Genomic DNA, 19851 nt, shown 5'->3' with positions numbered 1-19851 from the left:
AAAATATGTTCCATTAAACATATTGATTGCAACTTGTGAGTACAAAGCAACATGAATACATTTTAAAAGCAACTTTCGTCTTGATGACATCATAGGCACTATATAAACTTGTTCATTCATCTACTACATAAGAACTTTAATTACCTCTTGTCTAGTTTTCTTGAAATTCTAGTGATTTGCCATTCTGGTCATCTGGTCCTGTTCCCATGTCTTTTCAACTCACCAGGGGCCCTGGGAAGGGATCAGAAAAGTGAGGCAAGGTAGAAGAAGCACGAGTGGAGAGGTATGCAGGCAGATGGAACCAAGAGGGGGAAGATAACGAGTCTTGGGAGAAGGGAAGGGAAGGAGAACAAAGCGAAAGACCTTGGGTGGACTGGTGGGAGCAGGAAAGGAACATGACGGTATGGAATACTCTTTTCCCTTACCTGTTTCCACTATCACCTACCAACCTCTAATACTCCTCCCCACATACCCAACTTCATTTGCCCACCACCTACTCACTGGGAATCCATTATCATACTACCTTTGAATTCACCAGGGATCATGTATTAATAGGAGTAATATCCATTCTTGGAAAATCTACTTGTTCTACACCATCAATGTCCTGTAGGTTCTGGACTAACAGTGTTTAACCTATTAGAATTGCAGACCAGGATCCATTTTTCTGCCACTATGCCTTTTCAGTCCACTCTCCTGTGAGCCGTGGATCACAGCCACATTCTGGCGATGTCACTGCAAGCTTGCTTTGCAGCAGGCCAGAGACTGTGGCAACGTACAAAAAAGGTGGTAGAGCATAGCAAGGAGCCGCTGGCTCATACTTGTTCAGGATATTAAGACTGGATTCTCAGATGCTCACCAATGAAGATTGCAGTCACATTTTCTCTAACATTTTAACATTCTTGCAGCTTTGTTCACAGCATACACAAAGAAACCATCTGGGACATTTTGATATTCTTTTGGATGAATACAAGCTGAATTCCTTTTTGCAAATATTATTTCAATTCCTTTATATAAGAACAAAAAAGTTCAAAGTAAATTTATTATCAGAGTATATACATATCATTAGATACATGAGATTCTTTTTTCTGTGGGCATACTCAGCAAAACTATAGAGTAGTAACTATAATCAGGATCAACGAGAGAACAAGAGCATAGAAGACAACAAGCTATGCAAATGAAAATACAAATCAATTGCAATAAATAATGAGAGTATGAAATAATAAGACAAAGAGTCCTGAAAGTGAGATCATTGGTTGTCAGAACTTCTCAGTAGATGAGTGAAGTTATCTTCTTTTGTTCAAGAGCGTAATGGTTGAGGGATAGTAACTGTTCTTGAACCTGGTGGTGCGAGTCCTGAGGTTCCTGTACCTTTTACCTGATGGCAGCAGGGAGAAAAGAACATGGACTGGGTGGTGAGGGTCTTTGATGATGGATGCTGCTTTCCTACAACAGCATTTCATGTAGATGTGCTCAATGGTTGGGAGGGCTTTGCCCATGATATACTGGGCTGAATCCACTACCTTTTATGTAGAATAATATAATTTGTTGAAAGAATCACCCACTAATTTTTGTTAATTGCAGGTATCAGACAATACTGGGTCCTACAATGGAGACGAAAGCCATATATTTAAAATTGGAATCTTGCAGGAAAACAAGGATGCTCCACAGCTCGCTCCAGGAATTGTTACCCCACTACAGATCACCGTAAGAACTACTTGGTTGTTCCCCACTATGTCTGCTTGAGTTAAGTTTAGAAAATTTGCTGCAGGAGGTTTTCATCAAGACAAGGTGAATAACCCCATTTACTGTGCAAAACAATCTATGGGGAAAAAGTGGAGTTCAGGAAATTCAAGAGCTCCAGCGCCAGAATCTGTTGTGTACTTTTCAGTTCTGCCACGTAGGCAGCAAGTTGACAAATCCCCAGTTTAATAAACAGCAATTAAGCAGTTTCTGGAGAGGACTGGTGGCCTGCTCAGTTTGAAAATGACCTTGATGCTCTTTAATAATTGCTACAGAATGTAAGCTCTAAATTTGAACTAAAAATGAGGTTTTCTGAAATGCACTTTTAATGGCCTTATGATATTTCTTCCTTACAGAATGAAAGTAATGTCTGCGGGTCACTGGCCCAATTTAATTATAGTTACAGACATGTTCAGATTCCAGTGCATTTTGGGATATAATCTGCTATCAAGCTTTTAATTGTAGCGTCATTTATACCTATTTTGTTTTTGGATATTAACCACTGCAATGTAAGCCTCACATTTGATAAAAAAAATTATATGCAGTGTATTCCTGTTAATTGGGACACATCAGGAACTGGTACATTTTGGCAAAATTAGGCAATTGCCCAAATTAATCAAAGTTTCATGGAAATAGTTAAAATGTATTTTTAAAAAAAGGAAAACTACTACTTAACTGAGTAACAAATTGTGTATTTAAATGAAATACCAAACATATTAGAACATTCCCAAAACTACGACAGTGCTTACAGTGCTACAAATCTGTATTAGTTCCTAATAGTTTTTGACGGAAGAATTCATCTACTGTATGCCGCTGTGTTCTTTTGATTGACTGTAAAAGAACAAAAGTAGTACAGACACCTAGTGCAGATAATAGACTACCGTCATATAATGCTTTCGATGATTATATCTTCCAAATCTTCATTGTAACATTTGCTATGATTGTCAGTATCATAAAATTCTTTGTAGTTCCTAACTTGAAGTAGGGAAACTGCTTCATTTTTAATCCTGGCCATTTCTGGTATCTCTAAGACTGAGTGCTTGAAACCGCAGTGAGCAAAACAGTTCTGAATTGTCTTACTGCTTATTTCTTGCCATCTATCAGCGATAAAAATCACTGCTTTTTGAACACAAACACACAAATAACGCTGCTTAAAAACAGTTCACTGTAAACACGGTGTGGTGTCTTGTGGCCACACAAGTACATGAGACTGACTCTAGTTAGAAACTGGCAACAGTCTTCTGTCCCAAATAAGTGGTATGGCGTCCCAAATAAACGAGGGGAATCCTGGATATTTTCTCAGTTTTTGTTCTTTAAGAGTTATCCCAGATAAGCACCTGCCCTGATTAACTAATAACCATATTAACTGGAATTTACTGTATGGAGAGAACATTTATATTGTGAAATATGTTTGCTTGACTAGCACTTCTGTTTTCTTAGGCACTTGAAGACAGAGTTACAATAATCCAGGCTACACAATTATCCTTTGTAGACAAAGACACACCAAGCCAGGATCTAATCTATAATATCACTGTTCCACTGCTCCCAGATCACGGCAAGTATTAATAATGTGCCCGATGTGGAAATATTTCTTGTTTATTTTTATAAATGAATGTACAGGTTGGAGCATAGAATACACATATAAAATCTTTGTTGCTTCTGTTGTTTGTGGTTGGTAATTTGTTAAATGTGATGGTAAAAGATGAAGACGGAGACAGTCCACTGATGATGTCTCCTCACCTGGTGGCAGAATGCTTGCAAGTAAATTGCCAAGATTGGAGAACAACTCAATCCAAACAAAGACAGAAGCGTTTGTTTTTATGTAACAAAATGTCAAAAGATCCACCCAAACATCTGTGCTCCCTTCACATCTTCTAATTGAATCAAGCCCAGCGCTCTTTTTTCTTTTTTCTTCTTTTTTTTGCTCTTTCTTTGTAGGTTGTAAAGAGAGTTTAAAAATCAATTACTTGGGAGTACAGCTCAGTGGCCACTTCCCATAGGGTTAGCGAGTGTGTGCTACCTTTAGCATAGTCCCATATGTATATAACACCGGCTGGGAGACAATAGCAGCACCAGATAAGGTTGAAGCAGTATTTCCATTCTGTTTCCTGGTTTCCCATGCAGAATGCATCAGGGCTAGAGGAGGCTGGTTCTTTACATCACATGGAAATTCACTCCTTAAAGATCAGTCACATGATATGGAGTGGCATTGTAAACTAGAGTAAGTAGAAACTACCTGAATGATCCCAATGAACCAGTCCAGCCTCATAACAGTCAAAATGTATTCATAGCCTTTCTTTAATTGCTTGATTTACTACTCTAAAGTAATATGAGCAAACTTAAAAAAAAATGCTAAACCCTCACTGGTTCCAAATACATTACCCCAGAAACTAAAGTGAACAAGCAGTGAAGGCAGTCAGAGTGTTAAAAGGACAACTGCTTCATTTTTGCTCAACTCAAATTTTTATCTCTTTCTCTACCCTTTGGTTAACATGTCTCATTTTCCTTTGAATACCTTCTCCAGAAGTAAAATATGGCAGATGCTTCAGATACTGGAAGCGTAAGATTTAAAAAAAAGTCGGGATATACTCAGCAGGTCAAGCAGCATTCGGAGAGAGAGAAATTGTGAATGTTTTAGTAGGGGAACCTTTCATCCTGAAGCTGACAGCAATGTCTGGAGTCCATTCAGGCACACCTGAACTTGAAAAATCATCCCTTCAGCTCTTTAAGTTGACACTGAGCATCAAGCATCCATTTGCACTGGGCGTTCTCCTTACAGTTATCGAAAGAAAGACAGATGCAGTGTTAGCATTCAAATTGAGATGACTAGAATGTAATGCTGAGGCCCTTTATCTAACAAAGGATGTGCTGCCATTGGAGAGGGTCCAGGGAGGGTTGAAGAAAATATGATCCTGGGAATGAAAGGATTAGTATAGGAGGAGTGTTGGATAGTTCTCAGCCTGTGTTCACTGGAGTTTAGAAAAATGAGAGGGGATCTCATTGCAACCTATTGAGTATTGAAACACCTAAATGGTGTCGATATAGAGAGCATGTCTCCAGTAGTAGCGCAACAGGGGGCACAATCTCTGAACAGAAGGACATCCCTTTAGAACAGAGATTTGGAGGAATTTCTATGTCCAGAGGGTGGTGAATCTGTGCGCTTCATTGCCGCGTATGATTCTGGAGGCAAAATCATTGATTATATTTAAGGCAGTGCTTGATAGGTTCTTCATTAGCAAGGTCATCGAGGTTTACGGAGGGAAGGCAAGAGAATGGGGTTGAGAGGGATAGTAAGTCAGCCATGATGGAATGGCAGAGCAGACTTGATGGGCTAAATGGCCTCATTCTTCTCCTATGTCTTATGCAGTCTCCTCCCGCCTAACCTTCAGAAATGGGTAATCTGATAAGAAATTGAACTATTCAAAAACTATTTTCAGTTGTATAAACAGTCCAAAAACATTGGACTTTGATGCATGAAGTGAATCAGTGAATTTTAATTGTGTACAGTGCCATAGCTACTGGTAGCAGACTCACTAGCTCTAAAACATTAATTTTATAGTCCACATCTGATATTCCTGTAAAAGAATATTTCATATTTTACTGCCCAACAAATTTGATCGTGTAGAGCACTATAAATATTGGTATGTGTTTGAAGGCTATATTAAAGACCTCAAAAGCCTAGGAAGCTGCTGAATTTCCCTTATCTCTTTCTCCACATTCCTGAGAATAGAGCTGGATGAGGGAATTGTTAAGAGGAAAAGATCCACCTTTTTGAGCCTTGTTTACTTGCGTGTAATAGCTTAAGCTCTGCTTGAAGAATAAGGAATTGGGATAGGGATGTGTAGGAGAATCAGGATGAAGCATCTAAATCTGGGGAGAGTGGTTGAAAATATTGAGATTGGTTAACGTCTGAGTACAGCAGGTAAATCAAAGATGCCAACTGAATAAAGGTCCAAATGTCAAGACTGATATCTGCTCAGCCTTTAAAATACACTGCTGCAAAGCAAATAATGCTGTTACATTTTTTTCTGACAATTCACAATGGCAGCTGCACTGTAAAATGCTGTCATTTAATTTCCCTTGCAACAGTCCAAATAAGTGTTGCATGTGAAATGATGTCCTCAGGTACATGTATGACACAAGACTGTACAAGTGCAATTCACAATCAAAAGCATACAGTGGAATCTCCAGGGCACTATTTGATGTGGAGTGCAGAAGATTGAGGGTTTACTATATTCAAACATATAAGATCCTATGGGGCCTAATAAGGTCAATGTTGAGATGCTTTCACTAGTGGAAGATTTATGACTAAGGGGACAAAGTTACTAAATAAGGGTGCAATCATTTAAGACTAAGGCACACAGAAATTTCTTCTCTCAGAGGTTATTGAATCTCTGGAATGCTTTGTCAGTAAGGATAGTCAAAGCCAAATCATTAGAAATATTTAAAGTGGAGATGGGACAAATATTTAAAGGTCAGAATTGAAGGTAATAGTGAACTGGTGAGTTTCCAAGATCAAACTGAATGGCAGGGCAGGCTGGATATACCCCTTCTCCATTATTATAATGTTCTTGTGTGGAGGTCTTTCTAAACCTAGGAAAGGAAATCTTCATACACCATTTGAAAAACAAATGGCTATACCATTCATATTTTTAGGTAATTGAACTGAAGGTAATTATTTCTTTAGAAAATATGAAATTATGATATTTGTATTTTTGCATACTATCCTTGTAAGGCACAGCTTTTTATTTATGCTATTTAACATGTATTGTTAAAATTGTGCTGCTTAATTTATTTCAATAATTCAATCTAAGTCTCATGTTCATCATCATGAGCTTTAAGTGCTGTGTCATATAGATGTGGGTGATCGTGGCCTTACCAGGGCCAGATTGTTCTTGGCAACTTTTTCTACAGAAGTAGTTTGCCATGTTCAGAAAGTGAAATGAAGAAGAAGAGCATAAGACTAAGAGGGAAATTTGACAGAATGTTTTAAAGGTCTCCAATATTTAAAATTTAATAAGCGGACTTCACATTTGTAACAAGAACATAAAGTTAAGGACAAGAGAAATTGTCAGGCAGCACAATGAACTGTAAAATTTTCACTTGTACCTGAATGGACCCTTTTATTGGTACATTTCGTGCTTGTCCAGTGAGCCAGTACCATAACTTCTCTCCCTTCACGTAGTGGTGCCGTAAAGCTTTATAGAGAAGCAGTGCACATCGGGTAAGGGCGTTCCAAACTCTGCATTTTAATGCACGTTTGCAGGTGTCAGAAGTTACTCACAAGTTATTCTTTGCTGTTGATGAATACCACTAGTCTCACTGTCATTTTTTTCTACAAAACTCAGACCTATAATGTACCAGGTGGCACAGCACCTTACAGGCGACCCGGGTTCAATTCCGGCTGCTGCCTGTGACCATGTGGGTTTTCTGCCACAGTCCAAAGATGTACCAGTCGGTAGGTTAATTGGTCGTTATAATTTAAGACTACCTGTCAGTGGGCTAGGGTTAAATCAAGATTGCTGGACGGAGTGCTTCAGGGCTGGAAGGGTCTATGCCAAGCCAAATCTCAATAAATAAATAAATATGTAAACATGCTATTTTGTAAACAGTAGAATGCTTTGTTTCATTGTTCTATAAACTGTACTACTTTAATTTAGGTACACTTGAACGCTCTGACAAACCTTTCTTCCCAGTCACATCATTCACTCAGGCTGACATTGACAGTGGGAGGATTCTGTACCGACCTCCAGCTGCATCTTTCCATGTGCAAGGCTTCTTCAAATTCTCCTTCACTGGTAAGAAACATGGTGCAAAAAAATGTTCAAATTAAGGTTTTCATTTTTATTTGGTGCACACATTGTTGCTGCTTATTCCTGAGTGCAGCTATTGGCTTTTATCCGCATGGTCAATATCTCACACATTTTTAACTGGGCTACAATTAGCACACTACAAGTAACGGCCAGTAGGAATGAGGCTGTTCTTGGAACTCTGTTAGAGGTCATTTAATTGTGAAGTAAATGGGTCCCTAATTATGAAAGGAAACAAGAAGTATTATTTTCTGTGTGACAGAATTCCATTCTAATGTTGTTAGTTTTTCTCACTGAGAGCATTTACTATAAATAAGCTTCTCCATTTTATACCTCTATCAATTATCCAGTCCCATTAATACATAAAGGAATGCATACCTCACTAAAGCACCATTTTAGATGTTACTAAGGCATTTGAGATCAATAAGGAATGTAAGAGAATTGGATTGTTAGGTTATCATTCCCTTACCTAACCATTTGGTTAACTAGGCAGAACATCAGCTGGATCCCATTCTAGCAGTGGAGTTTTCTTTCTGCCTATACCAATCATAGTGTGTCATCAATCTTCTGCAAAAAGATATTACTTAGAGCATGGAATTTGGACCAATCAACTTGACACAGTCGGATCAGAGTAGAGCAAATTTTCACCTTGTTGACCAATTAGCAACTTTGATTATTATGAATTAGTTAATGTTACAAAGCAAGGCTTCCTTGATTATGCCTTAAAAGCCATTATATTTCCAGCTTCCCACACCAGCAATCATTATGGTATTCAGAGTGGTTGAATTCCTGGTGTAGCGTAAGGAGATTGCCCAAGTTTTTAATTGCCATATGAGGAACTTAATTGTAAGCTTCACCTGATGGTGCACGGATGGCTCAGGTTAGGTGGTCCTTGCACACCTATGTCCACCAATCTGTCTGTTGACACACCCCAACTGCATGCCCATCATGCTAGTTATCTTTACTCTCCTTATGTTCCTGGACTCAACATTCTCATCTATAACTTACAGCTGGTTCAAAATTTTGACAGGAGCACCATTTGGAGGTACTGACCAACTGCATTACTGTCAAGTATGGGAATTGCAGGGCATCTCATTGCCAGTCCCTACAGAGGATTGTGAGGACTGCTGAAAGGATCACCAGGAGCACTGCTTCCTGTTGTCAGTGATCCCTCCCATCTGTCCAACGTTTGCTCAGATCCCCTACCATCAGGCAGGAGGTATCGTAGCATTAGGACAAGAACTCTTAGGGTAGTAAACAGCTTCTTCACGCAGGCTGTAAGACTACTGAACTAACTATCACCACCTAAGTCTCATCATCAATGAAATGCCAGTAGCGTTATACTGTTTTCTTTTAAGTTTGTGTCATAAATGCACCTAATTTATGACACAAGGTAATATTACTCTGTGTTATGTGTGTGAGTTAGGATACGTACTGTGTTGTGAACCTTGGTCCAGAGGAATGGTGTTTCGTTTGGTAGTTTCATGCGTACCGTTGAATGAACTCAAAGTGAACTTGAAGTCGTTCACAAACCACTGCTTGAGCATTGAATTACCCATTATCTGTGGTTTAAATCCTGGTTGATTATTTAGCTGTCGTTTTTGTGCATTTCAGTTGATTATGATACCCCAAAATGTGAACCATTCTTTATACTGTAGTATTGCCAAATTTATTTAATCCATTTCCAACAGTGGACATCTCCAAGCTATGTGATGTGAGTCTGGTTTTATTCTCCTAGGTCTGCCTGAGTCGGTGAACTTCCTTTTCAGAGGTACATAATTCTTGATGTTAACTTTCCTTGGAGTGCCTCATTGAATGGATATCTAATACCCTCGGCGAATTCTGTAGAGATGGCTGAGAGATATGCTCAGAACCTTTCACATTTGATAAAATGTATCATTGCAGTCTTATAAGGGAAAGAAGTATGGAGTGATGGCTATAACTTTGTACCTCCAGACTTTAAGGGATTTTCATGCTTGCTTCTCTCCTAACGCCTCATACTCTGTCTTAGATGTTAACTTGTTAACTTGGTGGAATGGTCATCTGAGAAATGAAGAACTTAAGACTTCTCAAAATCTGATTTCTGAGAAGTCCGAATTGGCAAATCATGGAAAGTCTAGAGTTAGCATGTGTTTTAATCCTCTGATTATGAACCCATGAGTAATAACTACCCATTGGCTGGAATGTGGGCTAATTTACAAGGTAATTTCCTTGGGTTTTCTGTTAACATCTTTGCATGGCTATATAAATCAGGACTCAAGAAAAACAAGTGGTAATTGCTGTTCTGAAACCTGAATTTCAGTATTATTGCTTCTCCTATCATTAAACACTGAATTTATTTGAGCACTATTTACATTTTTGTTTGCAAAGAACAATTATTTTTAAGGCTTAGAGAATTGAAATTGTTGACATAAAATCTGTGCACTTCATTCACAGGAGTATTACACATTTCTGTCACAAGATAAAGTTCAACTTAAATTTATTATCAATATACAAATGTGTCACCACATACAACCCTGAGATTCATTTTCTTGTGGGCATTATCAAGAAATCCCTAATAGACTAATAACCGTAATAGAATCAGTGAAAGACCTCACCAACTTGGGCATTCAACTAGTGTGCAAAAGACAACAAACTGTGTAAATACAAAAAGAAAATAATAATAATAAATAAGCAATAAATATTGAGACTATGAGATTAAGAGTCCATGAATGTGAGTACATAGTTTGTGGGAACATTTCAATGATAACATTGAGTGATTGTTATCCTTTTTCGTTCAAAAGCTATATGGTTCAGGGGTAATAACTGTTCCTGAACCTAGTGGTGTGAGTCCTGTGGCTTCTCTGCCACTTTCCTGGTGGCAGCAGTGAGAAGAAAGCATGTCCTGGGTCGTGGAGGTCCCTGATAATGGACACTGCTTTTCTGCGACAATTCCTCTTGCAGATGTGTTCTGTGGTAGGGACAGCTTTAACCATAATGGAGTGGGCTGTACCTTCTACCTTTGTAGGATTTTTCATTCAAGGGCATTGGTGTTTCCATACCAGGCCACGATACAGCCAGTCAATATACTCACCAGCAGACATCTGATGAAGCTTGTTGAAGTTTTATATGTCATGCCGAATCTCACAAACTTCTGAAGAAGTGGAGGTACTGCCATGCTTTCTTTGTAATTACACTTATGTGCTGGGCACAGGACAGGTCCTCCAAAATAATAACACCGAGGTATTTAAAGTTGCTGACCCACTCCACCTCTGATCCTCCAATGAGAACTGGCTCATGGACCTCTGGTTTCCTCTTCCTGAAATCAATAACCAGCTTCTTGGTCTTGCTGACATTGAGTAAGAGGTTATTATTGTGGCACCACTTTGCCAGATTTTCAACCTCCCTCCTATATGCTGATTCCTCATCACCTTCGATGCCACCATGGTGGCGTCATCAGCAAACTTGAGCATGGCATTGGAGCTGTGTGTAGCCACACACTCATAAGTGTAAAGTGAGTAGAGCAGGGGCCTAAGCACACAGTTTTGTGGTGCATCTGTGCTGATGGTGATTGTGGAGGAGATGTTGTTGCCAATCCGAACTGACTGGGGTGTGCAAGTGAGGAAATCAAAGATCCAGATCTTTGTACAGATCTGTATCCAAAGATACAGGGAGGTATTGAGGCCTAGCTTTTGAAGCTTATTGATTAGTTTAGGGGGGATGATGGTATTGAATGCCAAGCTGTAGTTGATAAAGAGCATCCTGATGTATGCATCTTTGCTGACTAGATGTTCCAGGATTGAGTGAAGAGCCAATGAGAGGGTATCTGTTGTGGACCATCTGGTAGACAAATTGGAGCAGATCCAAGTCACTTCTCAGGCAGAAGTTGATATGTTTTATCAGCATCCTCTCAAGACTCTTTATCACAGTGGATGTAAGTGCTACTGGACAATAGTCACTGAGGCAGTCACCACATTTGTCTCAGGCTCCGGTATAATTGAAGCCTGCTTGACGCAGTTGGGTACCTCAGTCTGCTGAAACAGAGTTACACATCTCAATGAACACTCCTGCCGGTTGAACAGCAGAAGCTTTTAGTACTTGGGTAGGTTGCTTTTCGTGGGTTCGCCCTGCTTGCATGTAGGTGTCAGAGACTGAAATCACATGATCATCAGGGATTTCCTGAGTGTACCTCCATGTTTTGACAGTCAAAGCGAGCATGGTATGCATTCGACTCATCTGTAAGTGAGGCCTTGTTATCACCCAACTTTACAAGAGGTGATGGTATTCAAGCCCTGCCACAACTGTTGAGCATCCTTCATTGATTCAAGTTTAGTGCAGAATTGCCACTTTGCCCATGAGATGGCTTACTGGAGATCATAACTGGACCTCGTGTAACTTTCTTGGTCACCAGATTTGAATGCCTCTGATCTGTCCCTCAGAAGATTCCGGATCTCATGGTTTATCCAGGGCTTCTGGATGGGGAAGACGCTGAATGATTTTGTGGGACACACTTGGCTACGTCAGTTTTAATGAAGTCCATGACAACCTTGGTGTTTTCATTCAGTTCCACAGATGAGTCCTTGAACACAGCCCATTCCACTGACTCGAAGCAGTCCTGTAGCCTCTCCTCTGCCTCCCATCACCACCTCTTTGCTCTAATCACTGGAACTTTGTCTTTAGCCTCTGCCTGTATTAAGGTAGGAGAAGGACAGCCAAGTGATCTGATTTTACCAAAATTTGTTCTGGGCATGGAGCAGTAGGCATTCCTTATCTTAAGTCCTTAACTCAAGTGGTCTTGTGTGTTGGAACCTCTGGTGCTGTATGTTATATGCTGATGTAATTGGGAAAGGTTTTCTTCAAACAGCCCTTGTTGAAGTCCTCAACTATGATTTGAAATGTGCTGTGATTGACTTTTTCTTGTTTGGAGACTGTATCATGCAGTTACCTCAAGCACTTGATTATATTCGGCCATTGTTGGTATGTAAACTGCAGTCAGGATTATGGAGGAGAACTCCCTAGGTAAATAGAATGGATGACATTTGACTGCTAGGTGCTTAAGGTCAGCCAAACATGTGTTCAACAAAACCGCCACATTGGAGCACTACCAAGAGTTTATCATGAAAGGCACGCCTGTGCCTTTTCCCTTTTCCAAATTAGCGGTTCAATCCATTCTACAAATTGAGAAGCCTTCTAGTCCGTTTGCTGTATCTAGTGTGCTAGGAGAAAGCCGTATCTTGCACAGACATGGAACACAACAGTCCCTCATTTCTGTCCAATACAGCAACCTTGCCTTTGTTTTCCAGTGATTGCACATACACTAACCAGATGCTGGGTAGAGTGGTAAATAATTAATATAACTCTTACGCCTTTTCCACTCTAACCCCATTTAAAACACTAGTAATTAATTAGGGTAAGGGCCTGGTCAAGCCAAGAGTGGCACCAATTTATGACTCTTTGCAAAACGATCTATGAAGCCAATGTAGGTTGACCTATATAGAGTGCCTTGTGCAGCAGCTAGTTTTTTGCAATTATGTGATCTGTTCATGGTGAAAATCACACCTTGCCACTCAACTCTGCAGCATATAGAACTTCTGGGACATCATAATGCCACTGCTCTCTTACTATTTAATAAATAAATTACCACATGCTCTGATAAATTAGAAGCTTATGAAATCACACAGTTGAGATGTTTTGTAGTTTGCACCAACTGAAACGTTAGTCAAATTCTACACATAGGAGAAACATGCACCTGCTTTTGTAACATTTTAAAATGGGAATTATGTTATTACAGTAAAATTACTATGAATCATGAATACCTGAGGTTTCACTAGATTTATTTGCAACCTTACAATCTTTTCTTTGTACGTCTACAGTTTCTGATGGTGAACACACCTCTCCAGAAATGGATTTTACCATACATCTGTTGTCCACTAATCAACAGCCTCCCATTTTTGAAATATCAGAACCTTTCATAGAGGTCAGCCAAGGAGGCAGAGCAACTGTCGGTAAGCTATGTCCTAATCTGCCTTCTGGTTCACTGTTTATTTGTTTAAAATATGAATATTTCATACCCAAATTGAACAACAATCAACTGACACAGATATATACAGGTGAACCTAGCATTTCAGCCAGTTGGATTTTGGTAGTTCACCTTTGCAGAATACACAAATCACTATCCAAATATCTAAGACAAAGAATAAAATTTACACTTATAGAATACAAGTCGGGGGGAGGGTGCATAGTGGGGAAACAAATAAATAAGCAAAAAAAATTGAAAGAAACAACAAATTTTGTCTATTTTAATTTTTGACTAACATCTCTTGACACATTTGCAAAAAATATGGTACATTTTTTCATTGCATTTGGTTTGTTTTGCTGCCTGGTTGTTTTCTTCAAAGAATTGTCCTCAAGATCTGTAAAACAGGACCAGGAAGTTGCAGTGAAAGTTGTAAACATAGATGACCACTGTTATTTGTTGAGTTATATCAATCAAACTACATTATATGATATGCATTTAGTAGCATTTATGTCCATTCAAGCTAAAGACTGAAAGATGACTCCAAATGTAGCTTCCAGTCACTTAAAAGATTTCCTTTGGAAACCAACAAGGCAATATCTTCAGTGGCCCTTAACTGTGAACCAGCAGCTGTAGTATTGCCATTATTGTTGATAGATACAACCCGTAGGAACGGGTCTCCATATAAAACATGGGATTCAAAGGGAAACAGCATTTAACGTTAGTAAGGAACGTGATTATGACAGAGTATCCTAGGGTCCCGGTCCCTCCATAATGAGGGTCACAGTGAGATGGTGGTCAGGGTGCGGAGGGCTGCATAACAAAACTCAAATAATCTGCTTTCTGAGTATTGGGAAATCTCACTGGTTCATCATCAGCTCTGCTGAAAAAAAGTGATGAAGCAGATGTATAGTGCAGTGAAGGTTAGGATCAGGAATAGAGTTTCTCATCAAATATCTCTTAATGAGAGACGAACAACACTGTATAGCAATAGTGACTGATACAACTCTACATTATTAGCAGACCACTGTTCATTTAGCTATATACATACATTACTCAGTGTGTATGACTTGAAACCAATGATAGCATTCGTAATCTCTCCTCTGGGACAAGCTGCGTCAATTTCTCTATGCTTCCTTGGAATGGGAGACAATGTTCCAAATTCAGTCTCACCAAAACCCTCTGTAATAGCTGAAAGGTGTCTTTACTCCTTACTCAGTTTATCTTTCAATAAAAGCTAATGTACTGTTTGTCTTCATTTTTGCTGCCCCTTCGTAATCACTTATTTTTAAAAATATTACACTTTTCTATTTTTTCAATCAGAGCAGATGAGCGAACAGTATACATTTTCCATGTGGCGTGTTCTCAACCATTACTGTGCTTTTTCTTAAAATCGCCTTAAACCATTTCGACAATCTTCTCATAACACAAGCTGGTATACCAATTTATTTCAACAGTAGAATTGAATTATGCTTGGTTCTCAGTGAGAAGATTGATTACACTGGACAACAATTTTTTTTTCCCAAAGGTGTTGCTTCCTCAGAATTTTTTTTTGTTTGAAACTGAAGCTGAACACATACAATTTCAGACTACCTGTATCATGTAGGACTTCGGAGAAACAAGAAATTAACTTATTGAATATAATGTGTTTAATTGCACAATGGTGCTGACACCTTGCAATAGTTCAACTAAGCTTAAAATGTTTTATTGAGGATTTTCATTTGAACTCTGAGGCATTTCACTAACATGTGTAACAGCAATCAGCCAGCATTTATGGATTCCATTTGTTCTGATACTGTTTCTCCATGGCCACAATGTCCTGGTGAAACCTTTCACTGTGCTCATCATTTACAGTGCAAGATTTGCAGGGAAGAAGTCTAAATGGGAATGCAGAATTTGAATCTGTAGTGACATACTGCACTACATGTTTTTGCATACTTGAAGTATGTTGTCAGCCCAACTGCATGTAGTTTGGTGCTCTGTAGTTGCTAAGAAAATTTTCAATAGCATCCTCGAATACCTTCCATGCGATTTTCTCTGGTCCTTTGAATTCCCTGTCAATGATAACCTGTGGACCATCAAAAATACCTTCCTTAATCTTGGCATCAGTTATTTTGGGAAACATCTGTGAAGGATTTCGGTATTTGAAACAGAAATTTATAGCCTGTGGCAGCTCGCCCACGCGGCAAGCGAACCGGCTCCAACAGTGGCAACCGAGAGGACTCTGAGTGCGGGCAGACCTCAGCCCGGAAGCCGACGTCACTTCCGCCCCGCAAAGAGCCGGGGTTGCTGGGAGCGGGCACTTAAGCGTGCGCGGATTGAAACAGTAAACGGTTCAACAAGACCCTGCTCGACTCAGTGTGTTGCTTTCACTTGTTGCGTACCAGCACGACTATAAGCCTTTCTAAAACCTGTCCTGCCATGCAGCATCTGCCCTGCTTATGCTTGGACAAGATAGAAAACTTTTCAGCTTACATTATGGGTATCATTTAATTGACTTGAATTATGAATTGAAATAACAAATATAGGCATTTAAAAAAATGGTGTGTGATAGGGAAGTTTCATGGTCATCTTCATGATCAGCAGTCCCAAATCCACATGATGCACATAAAAGTATTCAGGAAGCAAAATCTTTGATGTCCAGTGATAGATTATGACAAACTGGGACTCCTGGTACTGCTGCCTGTCTCATCTCAAGAGTCATACCTCCTCAGTCTGAAAACTGCCTGCTCTTTTTATTTGTCCATTAACCAGTCTTCTATGCCATTTTTCTTACCCCTCGATCCCATGTGCTCTAATTGTGTTTTAATAACCTTTTATTTGGGTAGGTCAAAGCGGCTTTTATTATCATTAGTATGGACTGAAATTGTGGCCAGGTTCTGGGTATAATTCACCTTTCTTTGGTAAATCAGAGATAAAGCTCATGACCTCTTATATTCAGACATTAAATTTCTTTGTTCAAAATATTGTCCAAGGGGTAATTTTACAATAGAGTTGCGTGTATAAAATACTGGTATTTGTTTAAAACCACAGTCATATACTTCAGCTTCAGTCAGAGCAGAAAATTAGCAAGAGCTGTTTGGGCATCTGCTGTATAGTGTGGAAAGGGTTCAGTGTTAGATAGGGTTAGACACTTGTATGTGCTATACAGAACAAGACAGACCAGGGCAGCAATGGCTAACACGACAGGACATGATTTTAAGGGAATTAGAGGAATGTACAGGGGTGGTATCAGAGGTAGGTTTGGTACAGAGTGCATGGGACACATTGCTGCAGTTGCTGGTACAGGCAGATTCATTAGGGTTATTTAAAAGACTATTAGATAGGCATATGGATGAAAGAAGGTGAAGGGCTATGTGGACTAGGTGAAATGGAGTATTGTGTGCAGTTCTGGTCACCATATTTCGGGAAAGACGTAGATGCTTCAGGAAGTTAGTAGCAGAGTTTCACTGTGATATGGCCCAGATTAGATGATATGATTGAGAAGAGGTGGGACCAAGTTTGAGTGGTGGCCTGATACAAGTATATAAAATTACACAGTAGATAGAGTAGGTTGTCAGACTCTTTGCTTCCCACACCTCCAGAGTGGAGATGTCAAATACAAGCAAACATTGTCAAAGGTGAGAAGGGGAAAGTTTAATGGAGATTTATAAGGTAAGTTTTTTTAAAAAAAAACACACACAGACAGTGACAGGGGTTTGGGCTGCACTGTCAGGGAAATTGGTGGAAGCTGATGCAATAGTAATGATTAAAAGGCATTTAGACAGGCAGAGAATGGAGAGATATATCCCAGATGGGATTAGTTAGATTACCATCATGGTCAGCACAGACATTATGGCTGAAGGGCCTGTTCTTGTGGTATACGCTGTTATCTAATTGAATGTCACTCTATTAATCTTAAGGTTTGAGTCAGCTAGCTGTACGTGATGCAGACACGCACCCAGATGATCTTCTCTTTGAGCTGCTTGAACCCCCTCAGTTTGGAGTGCTGATTAAATCAGACTACAGCGAGCCAGTGGAAATGGTGAAAGGTGAGTCACATTTGCAGTGCTAGTTGATTTTCTGTCACTAGATGCGATGTAATCAGATGTACTGATGTAGTCAGGACTTACTGCACAGAATCAAAATAAGCTGCAGAGAGTTGTATGCTTAATCAGCTCCATCATGGACACTAGCCTCAGTAGTATCCAGGATGCCTTCAGGGAGCACTGCCTCAAAAAGGAAGTGTCCATCATTAAGGAGCCCCATTACCCAAGTTATGCTTTGTTCTTATTGCTACCATCAGGAAGGAGGTCAGAAGCCTAAAGGCACACACTCAACGATTTAGGGACAGTTTCTTCCCCTCTGCCATCTGATTGTTGAATGAACAAGGAACCCATGAACACGACCTCACTACTTCTTTTATTTCTATTTTTGCACTACTTACTTAATTTAACCATTTAATATATACACTTACTGTAATTCAGTTTTTTTCCTATTATCATGTATAACATTATACTGCTGCTGTAAAGATGACAAATTTCATGACATAATTATTCTGGTGATATTATACCCGATTCTGATTTTATATTGTCCATGCTACCATCTTCATTGAATGATATCATCTGTTCATGTGATCAGCATCTGGCTGAGGACAGTTTTCACTTCGGCAGTTTTGCGTTATAGTTATTTTCAAATTCACGTCAGTTGGATAATTGAGTTATTTGAAAACTTTGATGTATAATAACAGTGTGGACTTGGAGTAGGGGTGCAGCATGCTTCCCAGCCTCTTGATTTACATTTTTTTTCCCGTTACAATTTGTTTCTTCAATGTATAATCACTTGTGAGATCTGCATATGGAAAATTCTTAGGTTGTCTGTGGTTCTGATGATTAAATGGCCCATCATGCCAAATGAATGTAATTTTCAAATCTGCAAATATAATAATACTAATCTGCAGCAAGATTATTATTCATATTTATCTGTATGAATGTGTGTAATGATATTTCTAAATTGATCACAAGATTAGGTCTTGTATATTCCAGTGACAACTTTACAACAAATTTACATCAGAAGTAATGTTTTAGCGACCAATTCACATGTATTAATTATATGATTTTTTGTGTGGTTTAATCATTAAGATATTAAATGCCTTCTCAATTTCTACAGGAGAAACTTTCACACATGATGATGTAGTACGGAACATACTTCATTATGTACACGATGGCACCCCAGCCACTGAGGACAGTATGCAAATCTTAGTCACTGATGGAGTGACAACAGCAACAACACTGCTGGAGATCCATGTCTCAGGAACAGACAGTGAAGGACCTCAGCTTGTACCCGGTTCTCTGTTAACTATTTCCGTGCCAGAGAAAAGCTTTGCAACTATAACAAGATCTCACCTGGCTTACATTGTAAGTATTTATCAATTTTCTGATAGGTAACTAGTTCTTCTTCAGCTTATTGCTCTCAAATATGCAACTGAGTTCAATTCATTAAAATAACACTAGTTTAATTACTTGTATAATCTATCCCCCAAAATATTGCTCTAATTTTTAGTGGTTGTTGTAATATTTCTATTAAGGTATTCCTTTGAGTACTGGATATTAATAGCACCTCTTTGCAATGTTCTGTTCTGAGTTTTCCTTCCCACTTCACCTTTCCCATGTGATCTTTCCTTTACAAATACTTTTTACTTGCTTTTCTATTTGTTCCTTTTATGCAGACACTTTTACTTCTTCAATTTTCTGGTACTTCTCAGTTATTGCCATTTCTTCTATTTTTGCACTTGACACTTTTATGTATGTGCCATTAAAACAATAAATGCCAAAAAGCAGATAAACTGTCCTAGAAAACAAAATGCCTTAAAGCCCTCAATGTATGTATTATCTTGCATTTGCACTTGAAAATCTGTTGTCACCTAGTTCAAGTTGAGAATAAATAAATCCAGTTTATTTATTACATCCCATTTAGAAAGTTGTGCAACAATTTTCATTAGACCCATGTACCCAACAATCTTACAAATGGACACACTTTTTGATTTAATTTGTATTCCTTGACAACAAACCCCCTGCCCATTAACTTCACCTGATAGGCAGCCAAACTTATTCACTACACGGGAAAATCATTGATGGAAAGCCACTCAATGCCCATGTTGCTGCTCAACAGAAGATTCCAACACAACCCTCCTCCACCTGTAATAGTTTTACGTGATCCTATAAGAACACCAAAACTATGAGCAGGAGCTGTCCGTCTGGCCCACTGAGCCTACTCCACCGTTCAATAAGATCGTGGCTGATCTGGCTTTGTGCTCAGCTCCTCCTT

The 19851-nt window shown here is 39.1% G+C and overlaps 1 protein-coding gene across 3 annotated transcripts in view; it reads left to right on the top strand.

Moving 5' to 3' along the window:
• Positions 1-19851, top strand: part of fras1 (Fraser extracellular matrix complex subunit 1) — a 564498-nt gene that overhangs the window by 392787 nt on the left and 151860 nt on the right. For 2 of the 3 annotated variants that reach the window (XM_072253145.1, XM_072253147.1), the window contains exons 31-37: positions 1582-1704; positions 3181-3295; positions 7401-7538; positions 9289-9321; positions 13403-13534; positions 17448-17576; positions 18694-18941. In XM_072253145.1, the coding sequence (XP_072109246.1) occupies positions 1582-1704; positions 3181-3295; positions 7401-7538; positions 9289-9321; positions 13403-13534; positions 17448-17576; positions 18694-18941 (918 nt within the window). The remainder of the gene's footprint in view (positions 1-1581; positions 1705-3180; positions 3296-7400; positions 7539-9288; positions 9322-13402; positions 13535-17447; positions 17577-18693; positions 18942-19851) is intronic. The other variant, XM_072253146.1, reaches the window with a different exon arrangement.

This window comes from Mobula birostris, chromosome 3, assembly GCF_030028105.1.
Source record: "Mobula birostris isolate sMobBir1 chromosome 3, sMobBir1.hap1, whole genome shotgun sequence".
NCBI lineage: Eukaryota > Metazoa > Chordata > Chondrichthyes > Myliobatiformes > Myliobatidae > Mobula > Mobula birostris.
The sequence above is the reverse complement of the archived record's forward strand: the minus strand, read 5'-3'. Positions and strand labels throughout refer to the sequence as shown.